Source organism: Vulpes lagopus, chromosome 23 (genome assembly GCF_018345385.1).
Source record: "Vulpes lagopus strain Blue_001 chromosome 23, ASM1834538v1, whole genome shotgun sequence".
NCBI lineage: Eukaryota > Metazoa > Chordata > Mammalia > Carnivora > Canidae > Vulpes > Vulpes lagopus.
In genome coordinates, this window is record NC_054846.1 from 53394912 (window position 1) to 53420015 (window position 25104).

Genomic DNA, 25104 nt, shown 5'->3' on the forward strand with positions numbered 1-25104 from the left:
GACCTGGGATGTTTAGGATGGCAATACATTTCCTTTAAAAGTACTGGAAGGAAAACGTAGCACAAAGGGAATAAAACAGATTGGGGAAAATTATATGGAAATCTGGCATGAAGGCTCTTATGAAGTCTTGGTTCCCCGACCACAACATGTCCATCTGTTTTCCCAGCTACTTCTGCAGAATCCCTATCTGCTCTGAGGGAAGCAGCTGGAAATTAACACTCCTTGTGTATCCCACCCAGACCCCACACCTGGGCTATATTTGCTGGATCAAACGGAGGGGTAGGGTTAGAGTAACATGGTCATCTAGGCTTCAGCCAGGCATGAAGCACTGAGTAGTTTGGAATTAAGGGTATGCCACTGTGAATATGGCTAATTACTGAGATGGAAAGTGCAGGTGAAGACAGCCTACTGATAATAAGAGCTTTAAGTCAATTAACTCTTGCCAAAGATTAAGTAATGTGGAAAACTATCACTTGAATATTAAGGCTAACAAGTACCTGTCAGCATAGCAGCAGAAGTTTACAGTGATCTGAAATACTGCACCCAGGGGCATTAAGTTCAAAAGCTAGTATTAACAGGCAATAGAATTCTGTGAACATTGGTACTAACTGCAGAGGAAAAATTTAATACAATATTCTGTATATGTTACATGTGCAACCTGTGTAATTGTCAGCAATTCCCAGGTAACTGCAGCTACTCAGAACACTACTTAGAAATAGTGGGCAGTGTCCAATTTAATACTTTGTAGCATGCACGCTTTTAATACTCTGTAGCATGTGCTAAGCATTGCACCTCAGAAACGTACATATAAACAGCTTACAGCTGGCTGATGACCTCAGTTGGCACTATCCTAGTCAAATTCAATGTTTAAGTTTTTTAGAATTATATCATCTAAGCCAGTACCTATACCAGCTGGAGATATTTGCCTTGTGGGTCCTCCTGGTCAGAACAAGAGATATCCATTAATCCACTTATTATTGGTTAATATTGGTGGTTTACTGTGCCACGTGTTATGTAGCTTTGCTTGATGAAGCAACTACAGCCCAAACTCACAGCTTCACACCAAGGGCACTCAAGTGCCGATGTTCCATGCAACCAAAGATGTGCAAATAACTCTAAAAGAGGGAAGCAAATTAATGCTTATTATGCTAGTGCTTTATATAGTACTGTCTATATTTAATTCAAATGGTGCCCAAATGGAACTTGCCTGGCTCTTTGGCATATCTCATCATGTAGCCAGGCTAGCACGCTGGTCTAATGGACATGTTTCCTTTAATCAGCACCATCACCATAGCACAGGCAACAATATTCTAAAGTGCTCCAGGTCCAACAGAAGACAGAGTACCTGGTCTGGACATTGTTCACTTTATAAGGAAAATGAAGGCTTCTGCTTGATCAATCCTATTAATGGGTATGGGGGAAGATCACACATTTACAGTACAGCAACATTTCCTTTTTTTTTTTTTTTAAGATTTTTATTATTTATTCATGAGAGAGAGAGAGAGAGGCAGAGACACAGGCAGAGAGAGAAGCAGGCTCCATGAGGGAGCCTGATGTGGGACTCGATCCCAGGGCCCCAGGATCATGCCCTGAGCTGAAGGCAGGCGTTCAACCACTGAGCCACCCAGGGAACTCCTACAGCAGCATTTCCATGCTCTTTCCACTACCCAAGGTCGTCACCCTCATTATTAGTAAGACTAGTAGAGATTATTTATTAATATAACACTGACTTTTTCTTTTTTTTTATTATTTATTTATTTATGATAGTTACACAGAGAGAGAGAGAGAGAGAGAGAGAGAGAGAGGCAGAGACACAGGCAGAGGGAGAAGCAGGCTCCATGCACCGGGAGCCTGACATGGGATTCGATCCCGGGTCTCCAGGATCGCGCCCTGGGCCAAAGGCAGGCGCCAAACCGCTGCGCCACCCAGGGATCCCAACACTGACTTTTTCAAAGGCACTGTGTAATACACTGAGATTACAGACATAGCTCCTTTAGGGAGCTGACAACCTAATAGGGAGACAGACAATAACCATATAGCATAATGAGTTCCATCAATACAAGTTAGTCTATGGACATTATGGGAGTGCAAAGAGAGGGCATTTTCCCCTCAGACTGAGAGGCAAGACGATGATGGACAAAGGCAAAGCTTCCTAGAGGTGATACCTGTCCTGAATTTTAATAAATTATTCTTTTATAACATAAGCATTTATTCACTAGAAATATATTGTCCTTAAATATATTTTTACTGTATTACTTAAATCCATGATAGTTTTCAACACGTTTCTGGATCCAAAAGAGTATTTGATCTCTGCTCCATTGTCTGCCTGTAAGCATATGCCAATACTGGGATGAATCATTAACAAAACAACTTGAGATCTGTCCATCCCTACTGGTTGACCTGACTCCTCAACCTGGTTCAGACCAGATCCTTCTATTTTTTTTCTCTCCTCCACAATTATGTAAACCACTGATCCTTCATTTCTAAGTATGAGGTTTAAAAACCAATATTCTTTTATAAAAATAGAAAATATCTGCAACTAGGAATGCTGTGAATATAAAAATCTCTCTAAAAAAAAAAAAAGCAAAACTTCTAATTTCATTTTTCCATGTGTCATTTCTTTCAAGTCCTTCCTTGGCCCACCCAGGTAGAGTAATTCCCTATGAATTTCATCTGTACTCCCAAAGCACCCTGCACGTACTTCATATTACATATTACATATTAGCTCTATGTCTGTCTTCCTACTAGACTATGAGTATTTTGAACATTAAGTACTGTATCTTTTTCATCTTCTCATCCTCAGTGCAAAGCAGCATTCCTGGTTCATATGAAATATTCAGTAAATGTTTACTCAATGAATAAACATGAAGGAAATATACATTTAAGATACTCTTTTAGGCACTTTCAGAAGTGATTTGTAGGATCCTTGTTTACTATTATCTGTTTTTAGCTTTTTCATTTACAAGTATATCCTACTGTTTCTTTCAGAGTCATTGTTCAGATGAATATTTAGGAAATTATACCTTCTAGCACTTCTTAAGACTAACGAGGGCTACTGCCTACTGCTTTAAGAAAGAATGGACCTGAATTCCAATCAGACATGGTGGCCAACAAGACTGTACAGAGTTTTACAGGAAAGAAACCTCCATTTGGATGTATAATACTGAGATTATAAACACATTCTTTGGTGGAATTGGATCCATACATTCATTTACCAAATGCTTATTTTCTTTCTTCTAGCATTTTGCAAATTTAAAGTGCTTTATTGAATGAGACAAATAACATGAATAAGCCTTTCCAGAAGACCACAATTTAGTGAGGGAGAAGATAGGTACCTAATCATTACTGCTAAAATCTGATGTCCTAATTCATATTTGGAATGTTCCAAGAAATTATTCTAACCCATTTTATTTTTTTGTTCTAATACTTAAAAAAAAAAAAATATATATTTTATGATAGGCACACAGTGAGAGAGAGAGAGAGGCAGAGACATAGGCAGAGGGAGAAGCAGGCTCCATGCACCAGGAGCCCGACGTGGGGTTCGATCCCGGGTCTCCAGGATAGCGCCCTGGGCCAAAGGCAGGTGTCAAACCGCTGCGCCACCCAGGGATCCCCAAAATATTTTTAATTTAAATTCAATCTGCCAACATATAGTATAACACCCAGTGCTCATCACATCAAGTGCCCTCCTCAGTGCCCATCACTCAGTTACCCCATCCCCCCACACCCTCCCCTTCTGCAACCCTTTGTTTCCCAGAGTTAGGAGTCTCTTGTGGTTTGTCTTCCTCTCTAATTTTTCCCCACTCAGTTTCCCTCCTTTACCTCCCTTTCATTATTTCTCATATTCCACATATGAGTGAAACCATATGATGATTGTCTTTCTCCACCATAATCCATTATATATAGTCTGGTCAACTTAAGTATTCAACTTAGAAAGTTATTAGAATCACTTCAGAGGTGGGAAATCCATATCAACATCACAGTGTACAACAGTGACATTCTATAGACATCTGTCAGATCAGGAAATTTAACCTTATAACCACAATTGACCTTCACATTCTGATAACTTTACCAAAGCACTCACTTAAGTTCAGTATCCTTCACTTATCTTCTATATGTGAGATTCACAGTAAACTGAAGAGGACTAATGTTTCTGTAGGTTTAACAGAGTGTTTCTGAAGCAAAAGCAAATTTGCCTGGCAAGTTCCTCCCCATCTTGGGTACCAATGTTCCCAGCTATCATGTCAGGGGGTAGTCCCAGAAAACCACTAAGGAGTCACCCCGACTAACCAGCTTACAGGCTCAGGATTTTTAAGACTGGTTGATCAGTATGAACTAGAAGAGCCAGATAATGGGACCAGACAAGCCATCCACCAGGAATTTATTTCCAAACTTTTACATTTGCCATAAGAAAATCACAATTAAAAGGAAACCCACAGCAATAATCTTGTTGGTGATGCCTAGAAATCTCTTTTATATTTTCACATATTAATCTGTCATATTTAACTCTCTGGTAATATGCAAATGATGGCACAGCAACTTTTGAAATATAGCTCACTGACCAATAAATATTAGTGCAGCAATCTTCTACTGAATTGAGAGCGAAAGTTTGAGGTTTTGTTACTTAGTGTTAATAGCATCAAATGGATAATGCAGTAAATTTTTATGACAAACACCTTTGGATAAAATGTGCTGCTAAAAAAATCTAAATAAGATCACAAAGAAACTCAATTAGACAATATATTTAGATGAATCTATGATGAGTGGCCAGAAAATTGTTGCTAAGCTAATCCTTTTTTGGACAATAAATCAGCCTAATTTATTAAAATTTTCTTACAGTTTAACATATCAAAAGGAAATCCACTTTTACTCTTTTTTAGGAATATCCCATTCCAATGAATTTTTATCTTGTGTATGTAAAATGTGTACTTTTCCATTTGCTTTAACAATAATAATGAGCTGTACATGAAAACCATCTACATAATTCTGTTGCTTCATAGAAAGAATTGTAATACCTTAACTTAAAATAGTTTTTAATTTGTAATATGGGTAGAATTCGATTTTGAGGAAGGATTGCCAAGTATCTTAAATTCCAGAAATCGTAACATTCTCTTTCTCACCTTGGTGCTGTTTCTTGTTCCTATAAATATTTATTAAAGCAAATTCCTAGATGTTTCTATTTTCAGTCTTTAATTTCTTTTCATTTTCATGAATGTAATAATAATAATGAGAAGCCATATTTTTGTAAATGCAGATTAAAATAGCCTATCATACCTCATAGTCAGTCCTGCAATCCATTGAGGAATAGCTCTTAAAGCCTTAAACAAGGCCTTTATTTTGTGTTTTAAAAAAAGTGTCATAAGGAGTTAATAGGACACAGCTGTACTGGCTCTTTCTAATAAGCAGCTTCTGTCGCTTTGGTCACCACAGGTGTCTCTGTAACCTGCAAACTCTTATTACTAGTGTATCAAAGTTGTGCTACTTAACAGACTTCTTTAGTAAAACATAACAAAGCAATTACATGGCTGTTGATTGCCAGTCATAAAAAAAAAACCCTCAAACACTATTTTTCAAAAGAAACTACACTGCAATTTTTTGTCATTGTAAAATAAAAGGAACTAAGGAATTAAATGGAGGAAAGAACAAAATAACAGCAGGTAGCCTGCTGAACTTAGCCACTACAGATGGTTTAGAAATAGTGTTTCCTTCTCCATCAAGTTGTGGATAAAAGGAAAGGAGGAGATTCCTTACTGCCAGTGAATGGCGAAAGATTTAGCCAAGTCTCCAGTCTATGTATTTTGCCTCATGAAAGACCTTCGATGCTGCATTTTTATCTGTTTTTGGCACTGCTTTTCATCACCTTTAACTGAGTGTGAATAATAACCTGATTTAATTTAAACAAATACAGGTGCTAAAGGTTCTTTATTTATGTATAACAGGGAACATTTCCAAGGCAGAACGAAGTCATCCTGTGAAATTTCCTAACCATTTGCTTAAAGAAATGAAGTATTAGATGAAAAAATTGCTTCAACATTCTTTTGCTTCACAATAAAGGGAAGCATCATCTTTCTTTTCAGGTTTAGATTACATAAAACAAAGTCTAAATGATCAGCAAAAATTCAGTGAGCTAAAAAATAATAATAAAAAAACAAATCAGATTATTTCTAATTGTTCTATGTTCATTTAAATAAATTAGCTAACTACAATAGGCTTGCCTTGAAATGAATTAATTTAATCTCCCTGTTCATAAACCAGCAGCCTGTGATTATTATTGTGTTAACACACCCAAAGTAACATGATTGGATGTTATGGCGACATGTGTAATTAAACATGATGAAATGTATTTCAGATGGGAAATTCAAATAGGCAAAATATGAAGAATTATTCATCAGTTATAGATATTATGATTAACAAATTAAGTAAATTTATCCTGACAGCAAGGAAAAGGATTGTTTTTCCTACCAAGAATATGGATGTGTGCAAAAGAATGGGTGCAATAAAGCGATTACATCAATTAGTATATGCTAGAGTTAAGCTATTACCAACTCCATGGACTAGTCCAGAGTGTCCTGCCTTCTTCACTGGAATTATTAAAAAATAAACTCACTACTAAGACTGTATGTTAGACTTGCCTTGCTTTTTCTGAAGATTATTAAAAATACAGATTTCCTCTAATAACTCAACAACATAGGAGAACATTAGAATATTCAGTACACAGAAATGTACCATACCAGTTTTACTGCAAAAAGATGAAAACAATGTACTTTGGTTTTGCTTTTGGGTTATTCTTAGATTTAGAAATCTTTTATAAATTGAGGTATATTTTCACATTGTAAGTAACTGCATATATTAGCTTCAACAAATAGCTTTTATATAATTACATGTAATGGTAGAGAATTTAATGCTGAGGATGAAAATGTTAATGATGATAAGAAACCAAATACAATGATAACTTTTTTAAAAAAATAGAAACCCAACTTACAACTTGTGAACAACAGTATTACCTTGCTCTGTTGGCGTCCTTTGTCAGATCCCAAGCCCAGGTTATAAAATTTTGACTCAGATAAGAGACAATAGATTCAGCACAAAGCATTTGTGAGCAGAACACGTTGGTTAATACACTTTCATCATGGTGGAGGTAGATAGCAAGAAGCTTTCTCTGAAAAGAGGAGAAAAGACTGATGAATTAAAATATCCAATAACATAAGATTTCTTGAATTTTGGAAAGGCATAATTGGTCAATATAAATAGCAAAGACAAAATCACATGCTACTCCCTAAAAGAGTTCCTGACACTTGGGGAGTTCCTAAAACATTTACTAAGATGAATAAATTTGGCTTCCTTATACTTCCTTATACTAAAGAGTCTAGGATAATTACATTGTTTTAGAGGCCACTGTCAAGATTCCTGTTAACATGTGCAAGCCTATCTCAAGCAGAATATGCCATAGAAATCCATTTTCTTTAAGTAAAATGGATTTACAATTCTTCATATTAAAGCATACTTTAGAAAGGGAAAATTAATTTTGAGCTATTCAACTTTGTACATAGAAAAAAATACTGATTAAGATTGGTTGCCAAAATCTCTCTTAATGTATTTTTTGTTTTTAATCTGAACACTGGGAAGTCTCTTCTACTTGAAAGGAAAAGGTCTGAAATGAAGTTGTGTTTTACTTCCACAGGTAATTTCAAAGTCCTTAATGTGTTCTCATATTAAAGTCCTTGTGTAAGATCATGTAACAGCTAACTGCCAATGGAAGGATGGTAGAAAATAGTTCACTTCACATGAATTCTTTCTAGTCTATATTTCAGAAAATGTCCCTGTGGTTTCTCATACTGAGAATTATTCCTTCCCCTTTGCTTGATAAACTTTCTTTCAAGAAATGGCATTTACTCTCTTTTTTTTTTTTTTTTTCATTTACTCTCTTAAAATAGTGTCCTCTGTCATACTTGTATGGTCAATAAAATAATTGAAACTAAAAATTGAAATTGAGCGACACAATTTGCAACATGTCAGCTTTAACAACAATAATGACCACTATGATGAAAGAGTTTACATTGTTATTGACTAACTTCTTGGTGCTACCTTGTAGAAGAGCGGAGTTTAAGAACAGTCAGTTGCCAGGAAATGGAAAGATAAAATTTTATGAATAGGAGGCATTGTTAGTTACATACCCATTATCTACTTTAATTCCCAGAATAAACCCATGAAGTAGTTTATGCTCTAACTTTATAAGCATACGAGGAAACTGAGGTTTAGAAAGCAGACTGACTTGTCCTAAATTCTACCACAACTAGTAAGTAAGCAGTACACTTGGGATGGGAACCTGGATTGACTGACTCCAAGCTTAGTATTCCTTCCTTGATACTACAGCAGTAGTAGAAAATCAACCATCAAGGCTTGGAGTGCTCATAGAATGTGAAGATGCCAGACTGGCCACTGTTCATATAGGAGTGCTTCTAGGGCCTCAGAGACAACAAGCAATGGGAATAAGGACAGAATTCCTGAAGTAGAAGTAGAAGTAGCTTAATTACTCCAACAGTAGCTGTTTCCATGTTTCAATTCATTTAATCCTTCATTTGACAAGCATTTGTTGAAATGCGGTGTCAGGCCCAGTAGGAAGCAATATAGATAAAATGTGAGCAAGAAAGACTCAATATCTCTTCATCCAATGTAGATGTCTGTAGGTAAGCCAGAAGCTGGCTTCTAGGAAGTTTGTAATCAGATACATAGTTGAAGAGATACTTATCTGGTAAATTCCTACTCATCCTTTAAGTCTCAAAGCAAATGCCTCTATGAAACCTTCCCTGACTCCCTTAGGCAGAGTTAAGAGCTTCCTTTTCTGTGCCTCTATCTCCTCCCAATTAGTATCATCATTGTTTACCAGTTTCCCCTCTAGACAAAGTCTCTCAAGGGTGAGACTGAGTCTCTTTCAGTCTTCTTTGCATCCCTAAAAGCCAGCATAGGTCTCAGCATGTTTGATGAAAGAAACATGAATGCTGATTATCCACCCCCTAGCAAAAAAGACACCAAATGGCAGCAGCATGCCAAACCACTTTCAGTAAAAGAACCTAGAAATCTGCTGCTTTGGGGAAAGGAACGTGAACCTGGCAGCACTAACAAATTCAGAGCTCCTCTTCTTAGGAGCTCTCGAGCTGAATAGACAGAGGGATGTCAACCTCTAATTCTGCTTGATCGTATCTCAGCAACTACATTTAATGAGACACTGGGAACAAGAGAGCTGTCCACTTTTAAATCAGCATATTTCTAACCAGACAATGGCAATGGCTAAATCTTTAAAATGCCCATTTCTCTCAAGAATGCTGCAATGGAACATTTAGACTTTGGGAAAGAGATTAGCGATTTACATTGCTATCTCACTGATTTAATTTAAATGCTCTTCCAAACCAAACACACATGTGCCGAAGAGGCTACTAAGAAACCCAACATGCAGAGTTCCCTCTAAGTGCAGCCGACAGTGTTGACTGAAACTAAACTTGGAAATCCAGGGCACTAATGCACAATATCAAGCAATAAAACAGCATCTCTTTGGCAATATTTAATTTAAAAAAGAAGAAAGAGGCAGGCGAAGATCAGGCACTGTCTGTTTTGGAGGATCAACCATTCTGCATTTCAAAGCATTGGTCCCTGCAATATCCAGGTTACTGTGCTAGAATCTCGACTATTATATCGCAGTTGTGAGAGGGAGGGCAAAGATGTGTTTACTCAGTGATTAGGCCCTTAGAATAAGCCTCTAGCTCCTAGAGAGACAGCTCACTACTTATTCATTTGGGCCAATTCACAAAGCCTAGGAAGATTAAACATCCATGCTGAGAAGACAAGCGAATGCAGACGGTGAAAAAGAAATAAAAATTCTTTAAAAACTCTGAGATGACTTCATTATTTTTCCACAAGGAAACTTTAGGAAAGTGTTTAGTTAGAGAAAAACCCACATTGACCTCTCTCTAAACCCTTAATCTTTCCTTTGTGGTGGCATTGCTTTGTGGTAAGCGACTGGCTCGCCTCGCCCCTCTTTTCACTGGAAGCTGAGAGAAAAAAGGCTCTGGAGAAACAGTTTTCGTTCCAGGGACACAAACCCCTGACACTGTTTAAACATGAGATGCCAGGAAAACACACTTAAAAAAAATTCTCACTTTAAGCTCTGAACTGTGAGAAAGGGGATGATAAAGAGAGTAATCAGAAGAGAATCTTCAGGCTGGGGGGACTCCCATAGTAGCTTTGAAAAGGGAAATGGAATAATCTTAAAATGATCTTTTCTCTCTAACCTATTAAGCTTTCAATAAAAAAATTTTCTTCTGCTTTTTTACGGTAGTAATAAGTAAAATATAAAACTCTTAATAATATGAAAATACTACTAAATTTGGGCTACATAAATTCTTCGATTAGATTATAGGAACAGCTAAATGAGCCTCAGACTCACATTCTGATTATTTTATTGAGCTCAATTAAACACAGGCCCAAATAGTGAGAATTGAGTTCAGCATATCAGAAAATAGTTTTTGTGAAGCAAAAGCATCTAGTACAGGGGAAAAGCAGGAGAAAATGTTTTGTTTTCCATTACTATAACCATTTTTCCCTTTGGCCCATTAATAATTTAGTTCAATAACATTTACAGAGCGCCAATGTGTTAGGCACTGAGAACATAAAGATCAATAAAACAAAGTTTCCTTGTCCTCAAAGAGTTGGGGTGGTGGTGTCGGTATATGGGGAAGCAAAAATTTAATTGCAGTACCACATGACAAGTGACAAGATTAGGACATTAAATTTTTTTTTTTTTTTGTCTTTATATTTGGCAGAGAGGTTTTAAGTCTCTCCTCAGCCTCCCTCTTTGTGATCTAGGTTTTGGTAACATATTGGAGAGATAAAAAAGCTCTGTGCTAAATCCAGTTTTGCATTACCAGCTGTGTGACCATGGGGCAAGATGGGTGTTTGTTTCAAGAACTGTAGACAAGCAGGTAATGTGCCTACTTTAAAACACCTGGCCCATAGTAAGTGCTGAATGAACTGTAGTGGTTAGAGTGAAGATTCCAGAACTATCCATGCAAAATAAAGGTTTTGAAAGCAATTTCAAGAGAAATGATAGCCATGAAAATATATTAAAGATTATGAAGTTCTTTCATTTCTACTAGCAATAGTGTTTGGGATGCTAAACTTGTCCCTGCCTTCCGGGCCTCACTAATCTTCACATTCAAATCCAAGAGCTAAGGTACTAAGTTGATGCTTAGGAAATGCCATGCTGACACCAGCCAATGTGACTTGGCCTTGAGTTACAGTAGCTATTGTATTTAGACACTTAGCATTGCAGAATCATAGAACATTAGAGATGAAGAAATGAGCTAAGTCTCAAAATAAGCCAAGCAGAGCAGACACTCAGAAAATATTTGCTGATGGACTGAAAAGGAAGTTTTCTTGTTTCTTTTTGAGTACCAGAACATCCATAATCTGTGTTTTCAATAATTTTATGGTTGATAGGATAATTTCTATAAATGGTGGTTCATAAATTTTTCAGTAAAATTTTGGTTTTTGGTGGTTTTAAAATTTTTCAGTTTAAAATTTTTCAGTTTTTAAAATACATTAAAAACAAAGTAATTTCCTTTATGTAAATTGGGACCTGACTTTATTTCTGTTTTCTTCTTTTTTTTTATCATGATTATCATCACCATAATCACCAGAATCACATCACTATTTTGTTTTAAGTTTGGGAATGGTTTATGAATACAAAGACCCGATACATTGATACAACAATAAACACTCAGTTATCCTCTATCTAGATTTATCATTTACTAACATTTTGCCATATTTGTTCTATCATTCATCGTATGCTTCCTACCCTGAAACATTTAAAGTTGCATACCTCTTGACACCTCCACCTTAAATACTGCAGGGACTGTCTCCTAAGACACAAGAACATTTCCTTACATAACCATAATATTTTTATCATGCCTCAGACATTTAATATTATTACAATATCATCTGATATAAAGTCCAAATTCAAATATCCCCAACCACCTCAAAATGTCCCTTACAGTGTCTTATTTATTGTCTTAAAACCAGGCTCCAATTAGGATCATTCCAGTACACTGCTCACTTCTATAATCCTATTCCTATAGATGAACGTTCACAGACCTAGCCCAGCATCCAACCGTGACTCAACGTAAATACAAGGTGAGAATAGAGGCAGGGCAGCATGAAGCCATGCCACCTGGTTCAAATTCCTGCTTTGCCATCTCCCAGCTATGTGACCTTGGAAAAACTACTTCATTTTTTTGTCCTTTGGAGGCCATGTAGCTCTGGAGGTCAAAAGTTCAACGTTCTTTCTAGGTAGGAGTGGTAACTTGAGTGCTAGTATAGAGGTGGTCTAGGGTCTAAGCACACACACTGATTGGCTGCTTCTTTATGAAGGGAATATTTGAGCTAAATTTTAAAAGCAGGATATAGTAACTAACTTATCTTTGACTTGAGATAAATTTTAAAATTAGATGACAGTGAAAAAAAGAAGAATGAAAAAGAGAAGAAGCAAAGAGAAAAGTTTGGTAATGCCCAGTAATGTCAGTAGCCTGATGTGTTCAAAAAACTTCAAGCTAGTAAGTTTTAAAGAGTGAAGAATCAGTGTAGATTGATTTGTGGAAAGAACTGTTGACACTCTGGAGTTTTGGCTCCAAAGCTGAATTCAGGGACCGATAGGCAGCAACCAATTGGAGAAGTTCTAAAAGGAGACAGCCAGATATTGAAGGTGAGGTGATGCCAGGATGATGTCTTTTTCCTCTCACTTCCTGAAGGAAATGTTGGGATAGCACTCTGAAATCTTAAGGATGCAAATGTAGTTGAGCCTTATGTAAAAATAATTCTCATATGAAAGTCACAGGTTAAACAAACATAAAAAGCCTAAAGTAAAACCAAACTCTCTTCATAAAATAAGCTGACAAATGTTCATTGGGTACAGAGCTTTATCAGTTTTCATTGTTCAGACTGTAATACTCAGGTCATAAAATATTTTTGAGGAAAATAACATGTGACTAAAGTTTTTACAAATAAGGAAATTAGAAGTTCAAGTGATGGGCTACTACAGCTAACTGGAGAGAGGCAGGCAAGCTTTTGGGGAGGCTGGGAGAGGGATTATGGCAGAGGCAAGAAAGTAGGCAGTTTCAGGCCAGATCAAAGATCTCATCCCATTGGTTTTCCAAGTGAACACCTAGAAGCAGTACCAAGGACTAGAAAAGCAGCCTCATAAGAGTGCAGGCAGGATTTTTTTGATCTCTTCTGAGAGGAATAACACTACCCTGGTTAACCACTGGCCTGTTAAACAGGTAGAAGAACATGGTACACACTTTGAAAGGCAACGGTACACAAACACTTCCTTGTCCTAATTTCAGACTGCTGAGGAAGAGAGAAAGGACCCATACATAGCCTATTTATCTCATCATTTCCATACTTCAGGGGGTGGGGGAACCACAGCAATAAAGAACTGGAGATAAATTTTTTTTTAATTTTTTTTTTTTTTTAATTTATGATAGTTACAGAGAGAGAGAGAGAGGCAGAGACACAGGCAGAGGGAGAAGCAGGCTCCATGCACCGGGAGCCCGATGTGGGATTCGATCCCGGGTCTCCAGGATTGCGCCCTGGGCCAAAGGCAGGCGCCAAACCGCTGCGCCACCCAGGGATCCCAAGAACTGGAGATAAATTAACAGTAATTTTTAATTTAAAATATATTGATAATAATCACAAGAATTCTAATGATTTTGAACATGTTCACCCACAAATTAAGCATATAGAATTGTAGTAGCTTTTAACTACTCATTTAATAGGAATGGTGGAAACTGTTAATCGTCACTAAATATTTCCCACATCTTCCTTAATGAGGAAATCTCTTACATATTTTTTTTTAAGGTGGATTAGTGGCTGATTGAAATAAAGAACACATTTCTCAGCCTCCATTTAAACAAATGTGGCTCTGTAACCAAGTTCTGGTTAATGTAAGCAGAAGTGCTGGTTCAATCTCCTGTAGTCATCCAGAATCATGACATAACCTGAACTGTATCACACAGGAGAGCAAATGATAAAAGGAACCTGAATTTCTGACTCTGTAATACTACCATACCAGGCCTGGACAGACTACCTCTGAACTTCTTGAAGAGAATAGAGAAATTAACTTCTATTTCATTTAAGCTACTATTAATTTTTATTTTTGTGTTACAAGAACCAAACCCAATCTTAACCCTTACAATAGACTATTAGAAATCCTTAGTCAAGGGATGCCTGGGTGGCTATGTGGTTGAGTGTCTGCCTTTGGCTCAGGGGGTGATCCTGGGGTCCTGGGACTGAGTCCTGCATCGGGCTTCCCGCAGGGAGCTTGCTTCTCCCTCTGCCTATGTCTCTGCCTCTCTATGTGTCTCTCATGAATAAATAAATAAAATCTTAAAAAAAAAAAGAGAGAAATCCTTAGACATACATAAAAATGCTAGTGCATGGAACTGTACTATTAACCCAGAAGATCTAAAGAAAAGACATACAGTTATGGACTTGTTTGTGGCCCGTAAGACTCTCACAGCTTCCAATGCGCCCTGAATTACACTTTAAAGGACCGTAAGTAACACTGGCCTAATGCAAATGACCTCACCGGCCATTCAGAAAGTTCCATCTTGTACATCTGGTTGGTGAGAAGAGAGGAGGGGACCCTGTTTTTGAAAGGCCAAGTAGGCATGAAGGCAAAAGAAGACACAGAGAAGGGAGAGTATGTGGTCCACTCCATTTAACCCATAGAGGATAGCCTACTGGGATTTGTAAAAGTGAAGTATACATCTATCTGAAATGCTCTGTGTGCCATGTTAGATATATCTGAAACCCAGGATGGTTGAAGTCATAGCAGGTGGTTGGTCTATGTATTTTGCATTTTTTATAATCTATGTACACACATTTTTATAACACAAAAGGAGATATATCATACACAGTTACACATCTCACTTTTTTCACTTCACAGAGTATCTTGAACATCTTTCCACATTAACATATGTAAAGTGGCTTCATTCTTTTAAATTGTCAAATAGTATTCCACTGTGTGAATGATATTTAAAGTATTTCCAATTTGATACTATAAACCATGCTATAAGAAGTATCATTGTAATTATCTTATTTCTCATATGCTTAGGTATACATGCAAAACATTTTTGCTATTATGATATGTGAAAATAAAGTATTAGTGTAATTTTAATCTGTATTTCTTGTATTATGGAAGATACAAAGCATCTTTTCATATTTTCTGTGAAGTACCTGCTTGTACTGCTTATCTATAATGGGTTGCTGTGTTACAGATTTCTGGAGTTCTTCATAATTGTATATGCTAGAGAAATTTAAGTTTCCAATATCTTTAATACAGATACCATGCACTACTTAACATCAGAAATACTTTTGTAGGGATCCCTGGGTGGCGCAGCGGTTTAGCGCCTGCCTTTGGCCCAGGGCGCGATCCTGGAGACCCGGGATCGAATCCCATGTCAGGCTCCCGGTGCATGGAGCCTGCTTCTCCCTCTGCCTATGCCTCTGCCTCTCTCTCTCTCTGTGATGACTCTCTGTGATGACTATCATAAATAAATAAAAATTAAAAAAAAAAAAAAAAGAAATACTTTTGTAAATATAATTCCTTAAAAGACTGTAAATGACAGTTTTTATATAGAAATATAAAATCAATAGTTTCTATTGAAATGCTCCATAAAAGAAAGTCCAGAACACATTGGCACAGGTCTACATCAGAAGCAGAAGCAGAATTATTCTCTTCAGTTTTGTTAGGCACTTCAAGGAGGGTGTGGGAGAATCAGGATACTAGAAAATACATAGGTATAAAAAGGTACACAAAAGCTAACAGGCTGTGAATTTAGGAGGCAATAAGTTTGTGAATTACATTGTGCTATTACTATACTATCATTTTCTAGCCAGTGCCGGACATTCCACAATTATAACATACATACATAAATGTATACAGTTGTTCAGTCTTACTGCCACGAATTTCTCCCCTCTAATCTATCCTACAAACTACTACCACATTGCTTATATCTATGGTATAGGTCTGACAGTGTCAATTTCTTCAAAAACTTTCCAAAGCTAACCACTGCCTAGGAACAACAAAAATCTTTAGCTGGACTTCAGGGATTTATATAACGAAGGCAGACCCTGTCTACTTCTTTACTTTTCAGCCCTATCCTTTACTGCTCCATTACAAGTACCATACATACCAATTCAACAGGCCTATTCTTCTCTAACATGTGTATCTGAATAACTTAGTTATTGTTAATATAAGGGCTCATTTTCCAAGGTGGGTTAATTGCCAAGATATTTTTAGCTCCATTTCAGAGAAAGTAAAATGGAGGCTTACATAGCTCAGTCTCAGGCCTAGTTTCCAATCCAAATTTGCTTGATTTATTCAATGTCCACCTACTTATAAGCAATCTTAAGATGTCTCACATACATTTCAAAGATGTTTTACATATGTTAATTTCTTGTTAAACAATCTTGTGGGGTATTACAACACAAATTTTCAAATGCAGAAATTGATGATCAAAGGAGAAGAGTAATTTTTTTTTTAAGATTTTATTTATTTATTCATGAGAGACACACACACACACACACACACAGAGAGAGAGAGAGAGAGAGAGAGAGAGAGAGAGGGGCAGAGACACAGGCAGAGGGAGAAGCAGGCTCCATGCAGGGAGCCCGACGTGGGACTCAATCCTGGGTCCCCAGGATCAATCCCTGGGCCAAAGACAGGCGCTAAACCACTGAGCCACCCAGGGATCCCGAGTAATCTGGTTAATAGGACATAGCTAGTAAATGAAAAGCCGGAACTCAAATATAAGAATTTTGATTAGTACGCTTTGTACCATACCTCTTTATTTTTAACATTTAAGATTAGATATGAAACAGATTTCTTGAATTTAAAACTGAAATACTATAGAGATCTACCTTAGCTTTTAATCCTTTTAAAACAAGTAATATGAATAACAAATACATCCTAGGGCCAGAAAAGGTCCTTTGGGAGAAATGATACAAATATGGATAAAGCCCATAAATGGAAATCAGCCTTGCTTTTGATATTTTAATAAATTTCACCTATACTGCTTTTCAAATATGCTTAAATTGTTTTCAAAAAGATGGTAAGTAGTAGTACATTGATTTTTTTTTTTTAATTTATTTATGATAGGCACACAGTGAGAGAGAGAGGCAGAGACACAGGCAGAAGGAGAAGCAGGCTCCATGCACCGGGAGCCCGACATGGGATTTGATCCCGGGTCTCCAGGATGGCACCCTTGGCCAAAGGCAGGCGCGCTAAACCGCTGCGCCACCCAGGGATCCCAAGTAGTAGTACATTGAGAAGAATGTTTTATAAAGCAGCATATCTTAAAAGTAATTTATTAAATTTTTAACTAATTAAAAATCATTTAACTATGGACACTAAAAATTTTTAGAATTTTAATCAGGAGGTTGTGATATAACTCAGGAGAATTAGAGGCAAATTCAAAATATGGTGCTAACAATATACTGTTTAGTGGGAACATCTCATTATAGAACAGCATATTTGATATGGTTTCATTTATATAAAACATGTCTTTTTTACTGATATACATATTTGGAGATTTTTAAAAAATCACATTTAAAAGTAAAATAACATTTAATAGTGATTATTTTCAGGCTTCAGATTATGTGGTAACTTGTTTTTTACTTTAAATGGACCTACATTATTTTCTTTTTTTTACAACAAATATTTTATTTGTAGAATGGACATACTTAACAAAGTATATTAGCATCATTGTTCTTATCTCCCACGTGTGCAGGATGCTGTCATAGCTGTCATATAAAATTACTCTGGAGACAATGTCTGCCTTTAAGGAATTTAAATTGAAAAGAAAACAAAGACAAGATGAACAGATTGGGCATATTCTCTAAAGCACAAATAAGTTTGTCTCTTTTTTTTTTTGGATAATGGAGGGCTAGAACTCAATCACTATAGCTGTGGCTTCAGATTTGTGTAGAACTTATTTTTCTTAAAAAATATAGATCAGTGATATTAGATTTCTTTTTAACATGATAAAGTAGAAACAGCACTATTTTAAAATGACCTGATATTAAAAAGTAAATGTAAATAAAACTGATGGCAAATATTGTTAAAGCAAAGAACTTAGTGCTATATAAATGCTCATAGTGGTTCTCAAAATTCCTTTCTGGAACTGTTCTTAGAATTAGTTCATGAATTGCATGAATAAATCAGTTTTGTTATTTTACAAACATGTCTCAAATTAGTCTAAAACTGCTTCACAGCACATTAGCCATGATGCTGGGTGCATTTATGGATAGCATCCTAATTTAATCCTCAAAAAAACCATATTATTATCGCCCTTTCTTTTTTTTTTTTTTTGTCCTGAGATTAGAAATAGGCTTATTACTTGTTTGGGGCCACAGAGTTACTGAGTGAGAATTTCAGAATTAAGCACTGCTTTCCTTAACTTACATGTAATATTTGGAAACATCACTAAGTCTGAAATCAAGATCTAAGGAAGTATAACAGGATTACTGATATCAAAGGGGATGCTAGGAAAGGAACAATCCTTCACATGGGAGATAAACCCTGGCACTGAGATTTTTATTGCTGTTGATTTTTAGTTACTACAAATGTCTAATCATTCTATAAGTGTACTTTTTGTTTTGTACAGAATTCAAAGGTAGCAAGAATGAGAGGTGAGGAAGCTAGAAGGAGAAAGAGTCTGTTAAGAAACTCCTAGGGAATCATGGTGTGGCCAGTGCTAACGCTTTTGCAACCTTAATTACAGTGACTAACCATTGGCTCTCACTTATCTAAAGATGAAATACAAGCTTTATTCAATAAATATCTCTTAAATGACAGGTAATGCCAGAGAATGCCAGCCCCTTCCATGCCTTGGCCCCTGCTGATCTTCCCAGCCTCATGCCTTGCAATCCAACTCTCTATCTTGCATTTTTTACTCTTGGTCTTAATTTTTTGGTCATAGTTCTCTCACTTTAATCTTGCCTTTGCTTTTGACCTTTTTTTTCTGTTTAAAATTCTGCTATTTGTGACTATTTCTGCTAAGTGTGACTCATAAGATTCAGTTCAGATACACCTTCTCAAGAAATCTCCCTAAACTTTCTAAGGTAGATGAAGTACCTTTCTTCTTTGCTTCTACAGCATAGTATACTATATGAATCTGTTGCTTTATCTTTCCCCATTAGACTATGAGCATCTCAAGGGCAAGGAAGCTCTATTACTGCAGGTCCTTAGCAATCGTGTGATAAATATTTACAGCCCTCAACTGAGTGAACACGAGAGGAGACATAAAACTGATGGACCAGTTGCCAGAAGTCAAAACTGTCACAATACACTTAAACACAAGACCTTAGAATACCTGTTGTATTGAAGTTGGAGCTCTGCTTTGGACAGTGTTTTAAATTCCTCACGAAAAAGGCAGAAAGAACTATGGGCACTCTCATCACCAAGTGCTCTCAAACAAAATCAGTTTGAAGCAGTTTTCATTAAGATGGATTGAATGTGGCATCGTGAGAAACACTTTATCAAATGTAGTGTTTTACTTAGTGATTAACTATATACCAGTTGATGAAGCTCCCCAAATCCTTTGTAATCCCACCACTCCAATAAACATTTAATGAGTATATAAGTTCAAAAAGCCTAGCAGAGGATTTAAACCTTCAATCTTGTTTTTATTTACTCTTGGAACTCAATTTCTCACTTCAAGTGAATAATGCTGGTGCTTGAGGCTCATCTGTTGCCCTGGTAAAATTAATGTGCCTCCCACAGTTTAAATTAAACATGTGATATTTAAGATGAAAGAAATTTAGTCAGAATGCCACAGTATTGGTCACACTTGCTTTTCAAATATGTGAACATCAGCAAACTGTTTTCTTAAAAATGATTGACTCACAAGTTTTAAAAAATAATATTGAAAAAGATTTGCTTTAACTCTCTAATGTGAAATCTGAAAAGGAGAAATGAAACTTCTTTTCCATAACTGAATCCTGCAGTATAGTAGTTACTGTTGAAAACTGAAATATAGTGATACAATGTAAATCATACTTACTTGTGTTAGAGTTGGGCTCTTATTTGGCCTCTAGTACTTACTACTGATGTGCTTTTGGTTAAGTTGTGTTGTGTTTCTGAGCTTCCCATCTATACAATGGGAATATTGATATTTTATGTCCCTAAGTTCAAATGAGATACATATAGGAAAAATGCTCTATAAACCATACAGCACCATACAGATCTATAGTAGCAGTACTATTTCTATGCATACACAGTTCTAATTAAAAGGGCACACACAAATATATATATATATATATATATATATATATATATAAATGGACATATATAAATATAAGTATGTAAAGAACATATATGTATGTAACTTGGCTGATGGTCATAATAAATGTAACTGCTTAGATTTAATTCTGAATAATTTATCCACCATGTGGATAAGTTTTACTTAAGTTTACAGTAATGTCGTAAATAATGCATGAACTGTTGTTCTTTGACTTGTAAAAGATAAATGAAAAAAAAAAAGTCTTGGACAAGGGGAAAAAGATAAAAACAATTTAGGAGTCCAAAGAGGTCAATGGATTTCGGTACAAATCTAACATGAAGCAAAACATTTAATTACATGGACCTTCATTTGTTAAAATACTAAGACCCTCATCAAAGGCAAACAACTGTTTCATTAGAAATATCTACAAGTTAAATAAGCAGGAATTTATTCTCCTCTGGGGATCATCAAGTGCCAATTTATTATATAACACAGTAAAAGTTCTTTTGTCTATTATATACTGTATATTTACACAAGTTTCTTCATTTAAAGTTATAATATTTAAGGTATACATAATATATCTTATGGTAGCTTTTTAAATGGGATTTAAAAGATATCTATGCCTATTTTGGGAGCTATAGTTTAAGTCACAAAGTCCCTAACATTTTCCAATTACTTCAACTACTTTCAACTATATTTATGTCCAATAAATGTTTAAATATCGTAGCATGGTCATACAAGGAGAGATTCTATAACCATTAGAGTCCTGTTTTAATGAAGTAGCCAGTATTACTTACAAAGCAGTCTTCAAAAGAATTTTGACCTGAATATAATAAAGCTTTTAGACCTACTATCCACTTCTCAGGAAATACAGAGATAGAAAAAGTTAAATAATACCACAAGGAAGCAATTATACAGATCCAGAATTTAGAACAGTATAAAATAGCCATCTAGATTATTTCTTCACAAAGCAAATGTTATGGGGGCGCGGGGAGGCAGGGAGGATGGGTGCTTGTTTAAAAGGGATTTAAGAAATCTAACCACCACAGGGTGCCTGAGTGGATCAGTCGGTTAAGCGTCTTGATTTTGGCTCAGGTCATGATCTCAGGGTTGTGAGACTGAGCCCCACAACGGGCTCTTCCCCCAAAGTCTTCTTGAGATTCTCTCTCTCCCTCTGCCCCTCCCTCCAACATGCTCTCTCACACACTCTTTCTCTCAAAATAAATAAATACTAAAAAAAAAAAAAAAAATCTAACAACCAAATATAATTTGTGATCCTTGAGTAGACTGTGGTTTCAAAAAAATAGTTAAAAAGACATTTTGGAGACAGCTGGTAAATGAATATGTCAATATGACAGCTGAATATGCATGGATATTAGATGATATTAGAGAATTACTGTTAATTTTGTTACATGTGATGTTTTGTTACAAATAGATGTTTTTAGGTGTAAAATATGTAATTTAACAAAAAATATTGAATATAAAAAGATATTATAGATATTTTCATGCAGTTTTAAGTTTTAATCATTTCAAAAATTTAACTGCAACAAACTTTAAAAAATCATGTGAAACTTTTTTTATATTTATTTTTATATATTTCAAATGATAGATTTTATATTAATTTTCTGTTCCTGTCAATGTGGGCCATTTTCAGTTAAAGAAGAACTAAAACAAAAATTTGTCATAAAAAACTAATTCATCAAAATCACAAACCTAAGTAAGGATAAAAAATGTAAATAATCACATTTCAAATGTTACTCTTTTATAAATGTGTGGCAGTTAAACTTTTAAGTTAAGGCTTATATCTCCATTAAAACTTTGGGATGCCTGCAAATAGAAGAAGCAAATATGGCAAAGTTATTAGTTATTAAATCTAGGGATATGGGATTTAGGTATTTATTATAATGTTCTTTTTACTTTTCCTGTATTGAAAATTGTTTTACTACAAGGTTAAATATTATAAAATATAATTAAGCAAATGACCATGTGATATTAAAAGATGAAAATAAACTATCTTAACAGGTTTATAACATGACTCAGTAATATTAAATATACATAAAAACATTCATCAAAATACATTTAAAAATATGGAAAGAATGAGTATGTATCATACTTTTTTTTTTTTTTTTTGTATCATACTTTTAATTGTTAATCTGTGTTAGAATATTTTCTTTTTGCTTTTCAGTATTTTCCATAAACCTGCATTTTGGAAACTATAAACTATATTATTATAAATACTTATTCAAAAATAACATCCATTTTATATAAATTTAATAATTAAAAATAGATTAGCACAGCATTTGTAATGGGCAATTCCACTATTCTTACGGTAAAAAACTATTTGTGTTTCTTATTTCACTTCATTAAACTGTTATTATTGCTCTAAGTTTGATCACTGATTATTGTCAATTTTTAAAATTTGCTTAAAATCAAATTTTCTTTATGCCAGAGTTTAAGATAAACTGGAAACTAGAAATTTCAGAGGCATCCTTGCATTTTATTCTCAAAATTCCTTGCCCTCTTCAATTCAAATAACTTTCCCTCTACTTACTTCATCTACACACTATTTCTTCCTTCCCACTCTTTTATCCTTTATTTATTAGAGTATTTAGTATGTATAGGGATGTAAGGTACACAGTCACTGCCAAAAAGAAAATCAAATCTCTTCAGAAGACTTGTATATAGAGAATAGAGAATGATAAGCAATATGTTATATGTAACAGTAAGACAAGCAGAGGGTATTATTAAAAGTACTAAGGGGTAGGAACAATAGTGAGGATAGTGGGAGAGTCAGGGATAGTTAAGTCTCAGAGGAAGAGTAGAAGGTAACCAGGTAAAGGGCAGAATGAAGGCATTCCTTATAGCAGAGAAGCATGAACAAAGAGTAAGATTATGGGGAAACACAAATGGAACATCATTGCTAGATTTATTAAGTGTAAAATAGGGAATGGGAAGAGCTAAAACTGTGGCAGATAGGTAGGAGCCAGATTATTAAGGTCTCTGCTACTGGGTCAACATATAAACAAAGTGATTACTTCGAATCTTCTTGGTGAAAATGGACCTTCTGAATTCTTGCTATAAATGCCAATCTATATATATATATATATATATATATATATATATATATATATATATATATATATATATATATATATATATATATATATATATATATATATATATATATATATATATATATATATATATATATATATATATATATATATATATATATATATATATATATATATATATATATATATATATATATATATATATATATATATATATATATATATATATATATATATATATATATATATATATATATATATATATATATATATATATATATATATATATATATATATATATATATATATATATATATATATATATATATATATATATATATATATATATATATATATATATATATATATATATATATATATATATATATATATATATATATATATATATATATATATATATATATATATATATATATATATATATATATATATATATATATATATATATATATATATATATATATATATATATATATATATATATATATATATATATATATATATATATATATATATATATATATATATATATATATATATATATATATATATATATATATATATATATATATATATATATATATATATATATATATATATATATATATATATATATATATATATATATATATATATATATATATATATATATATATATATATATATATATATATATATATATATATATATATATATATATATATATATATATATATATATATATATATATATATATATATATATATATATATATATATATATATATATATATATATATATATATATATATATATATATATATATATATATATATATATATATATATATATATATATATATATATATATATATATATATATATATATATATATATATATATATATATATATATATATATATATATATATATATATATATATATATATATATATATATATATATATATATATATATATATATATATATATATATATATATATATATATATATATATATATATATATATATATATATATATATATATATATATATATATATATATATATATATATATATATATATATATATATATATATATATATATATATATATATATATATATATATATATATATATATATATATATATATATATATATATATATATATATATATATATATATATATATATATATATATATATATATATATATATATATATATATATATATATATATATATATATATATATATATATATATATATATATATATATATATATATATATATATATATATATATATATATATATATATATATATATATATATATATATATATATATATATATATATATATATATATATATATATATATATATATATATATATATATATATATATATATATATATATATATATATATATATATATATATATATATATATATATATATATATATATATATATATATATATATATATATATATATATATATATATATATATATATATATATATATATATATATATATATATATATATATATATATATATATATATATATATATATATATATATATATATATATATATATATATATATATATATATATATATATATATATATATATATATATATATATATATATATATATATATATATATATATATATATATATATATATATATATATATA

The 25104-nt window shown here is 33.2% G+C and overlaps 1 protein-coding gene across 3 annotated transcripts in view; it reads right to left on the reverse strand.

Moving 5' to 3' along the window:
* The window catches only part of FAF1 (Fas associated factor 1), a 470490-nt gene that overhangs the window by 115308 nt on the left and 330078 nt on the right, over nucleotides 1-25104 (reverse strand). For all 3 annotated transcript variants that reach the window (XM_041738818.1, XM_041738819.1, XM_041738820.1), the window contains one exon: nucleotides 7005-7159. In XM_041738818.1, the coding sequence (XP_041594752.1) occupies nucleotides 7005-7159 (155 nt within the window). The remainder of the gene's footprint in view (nucleotides 1-7004; nucleotides 7160-25104) is intronic.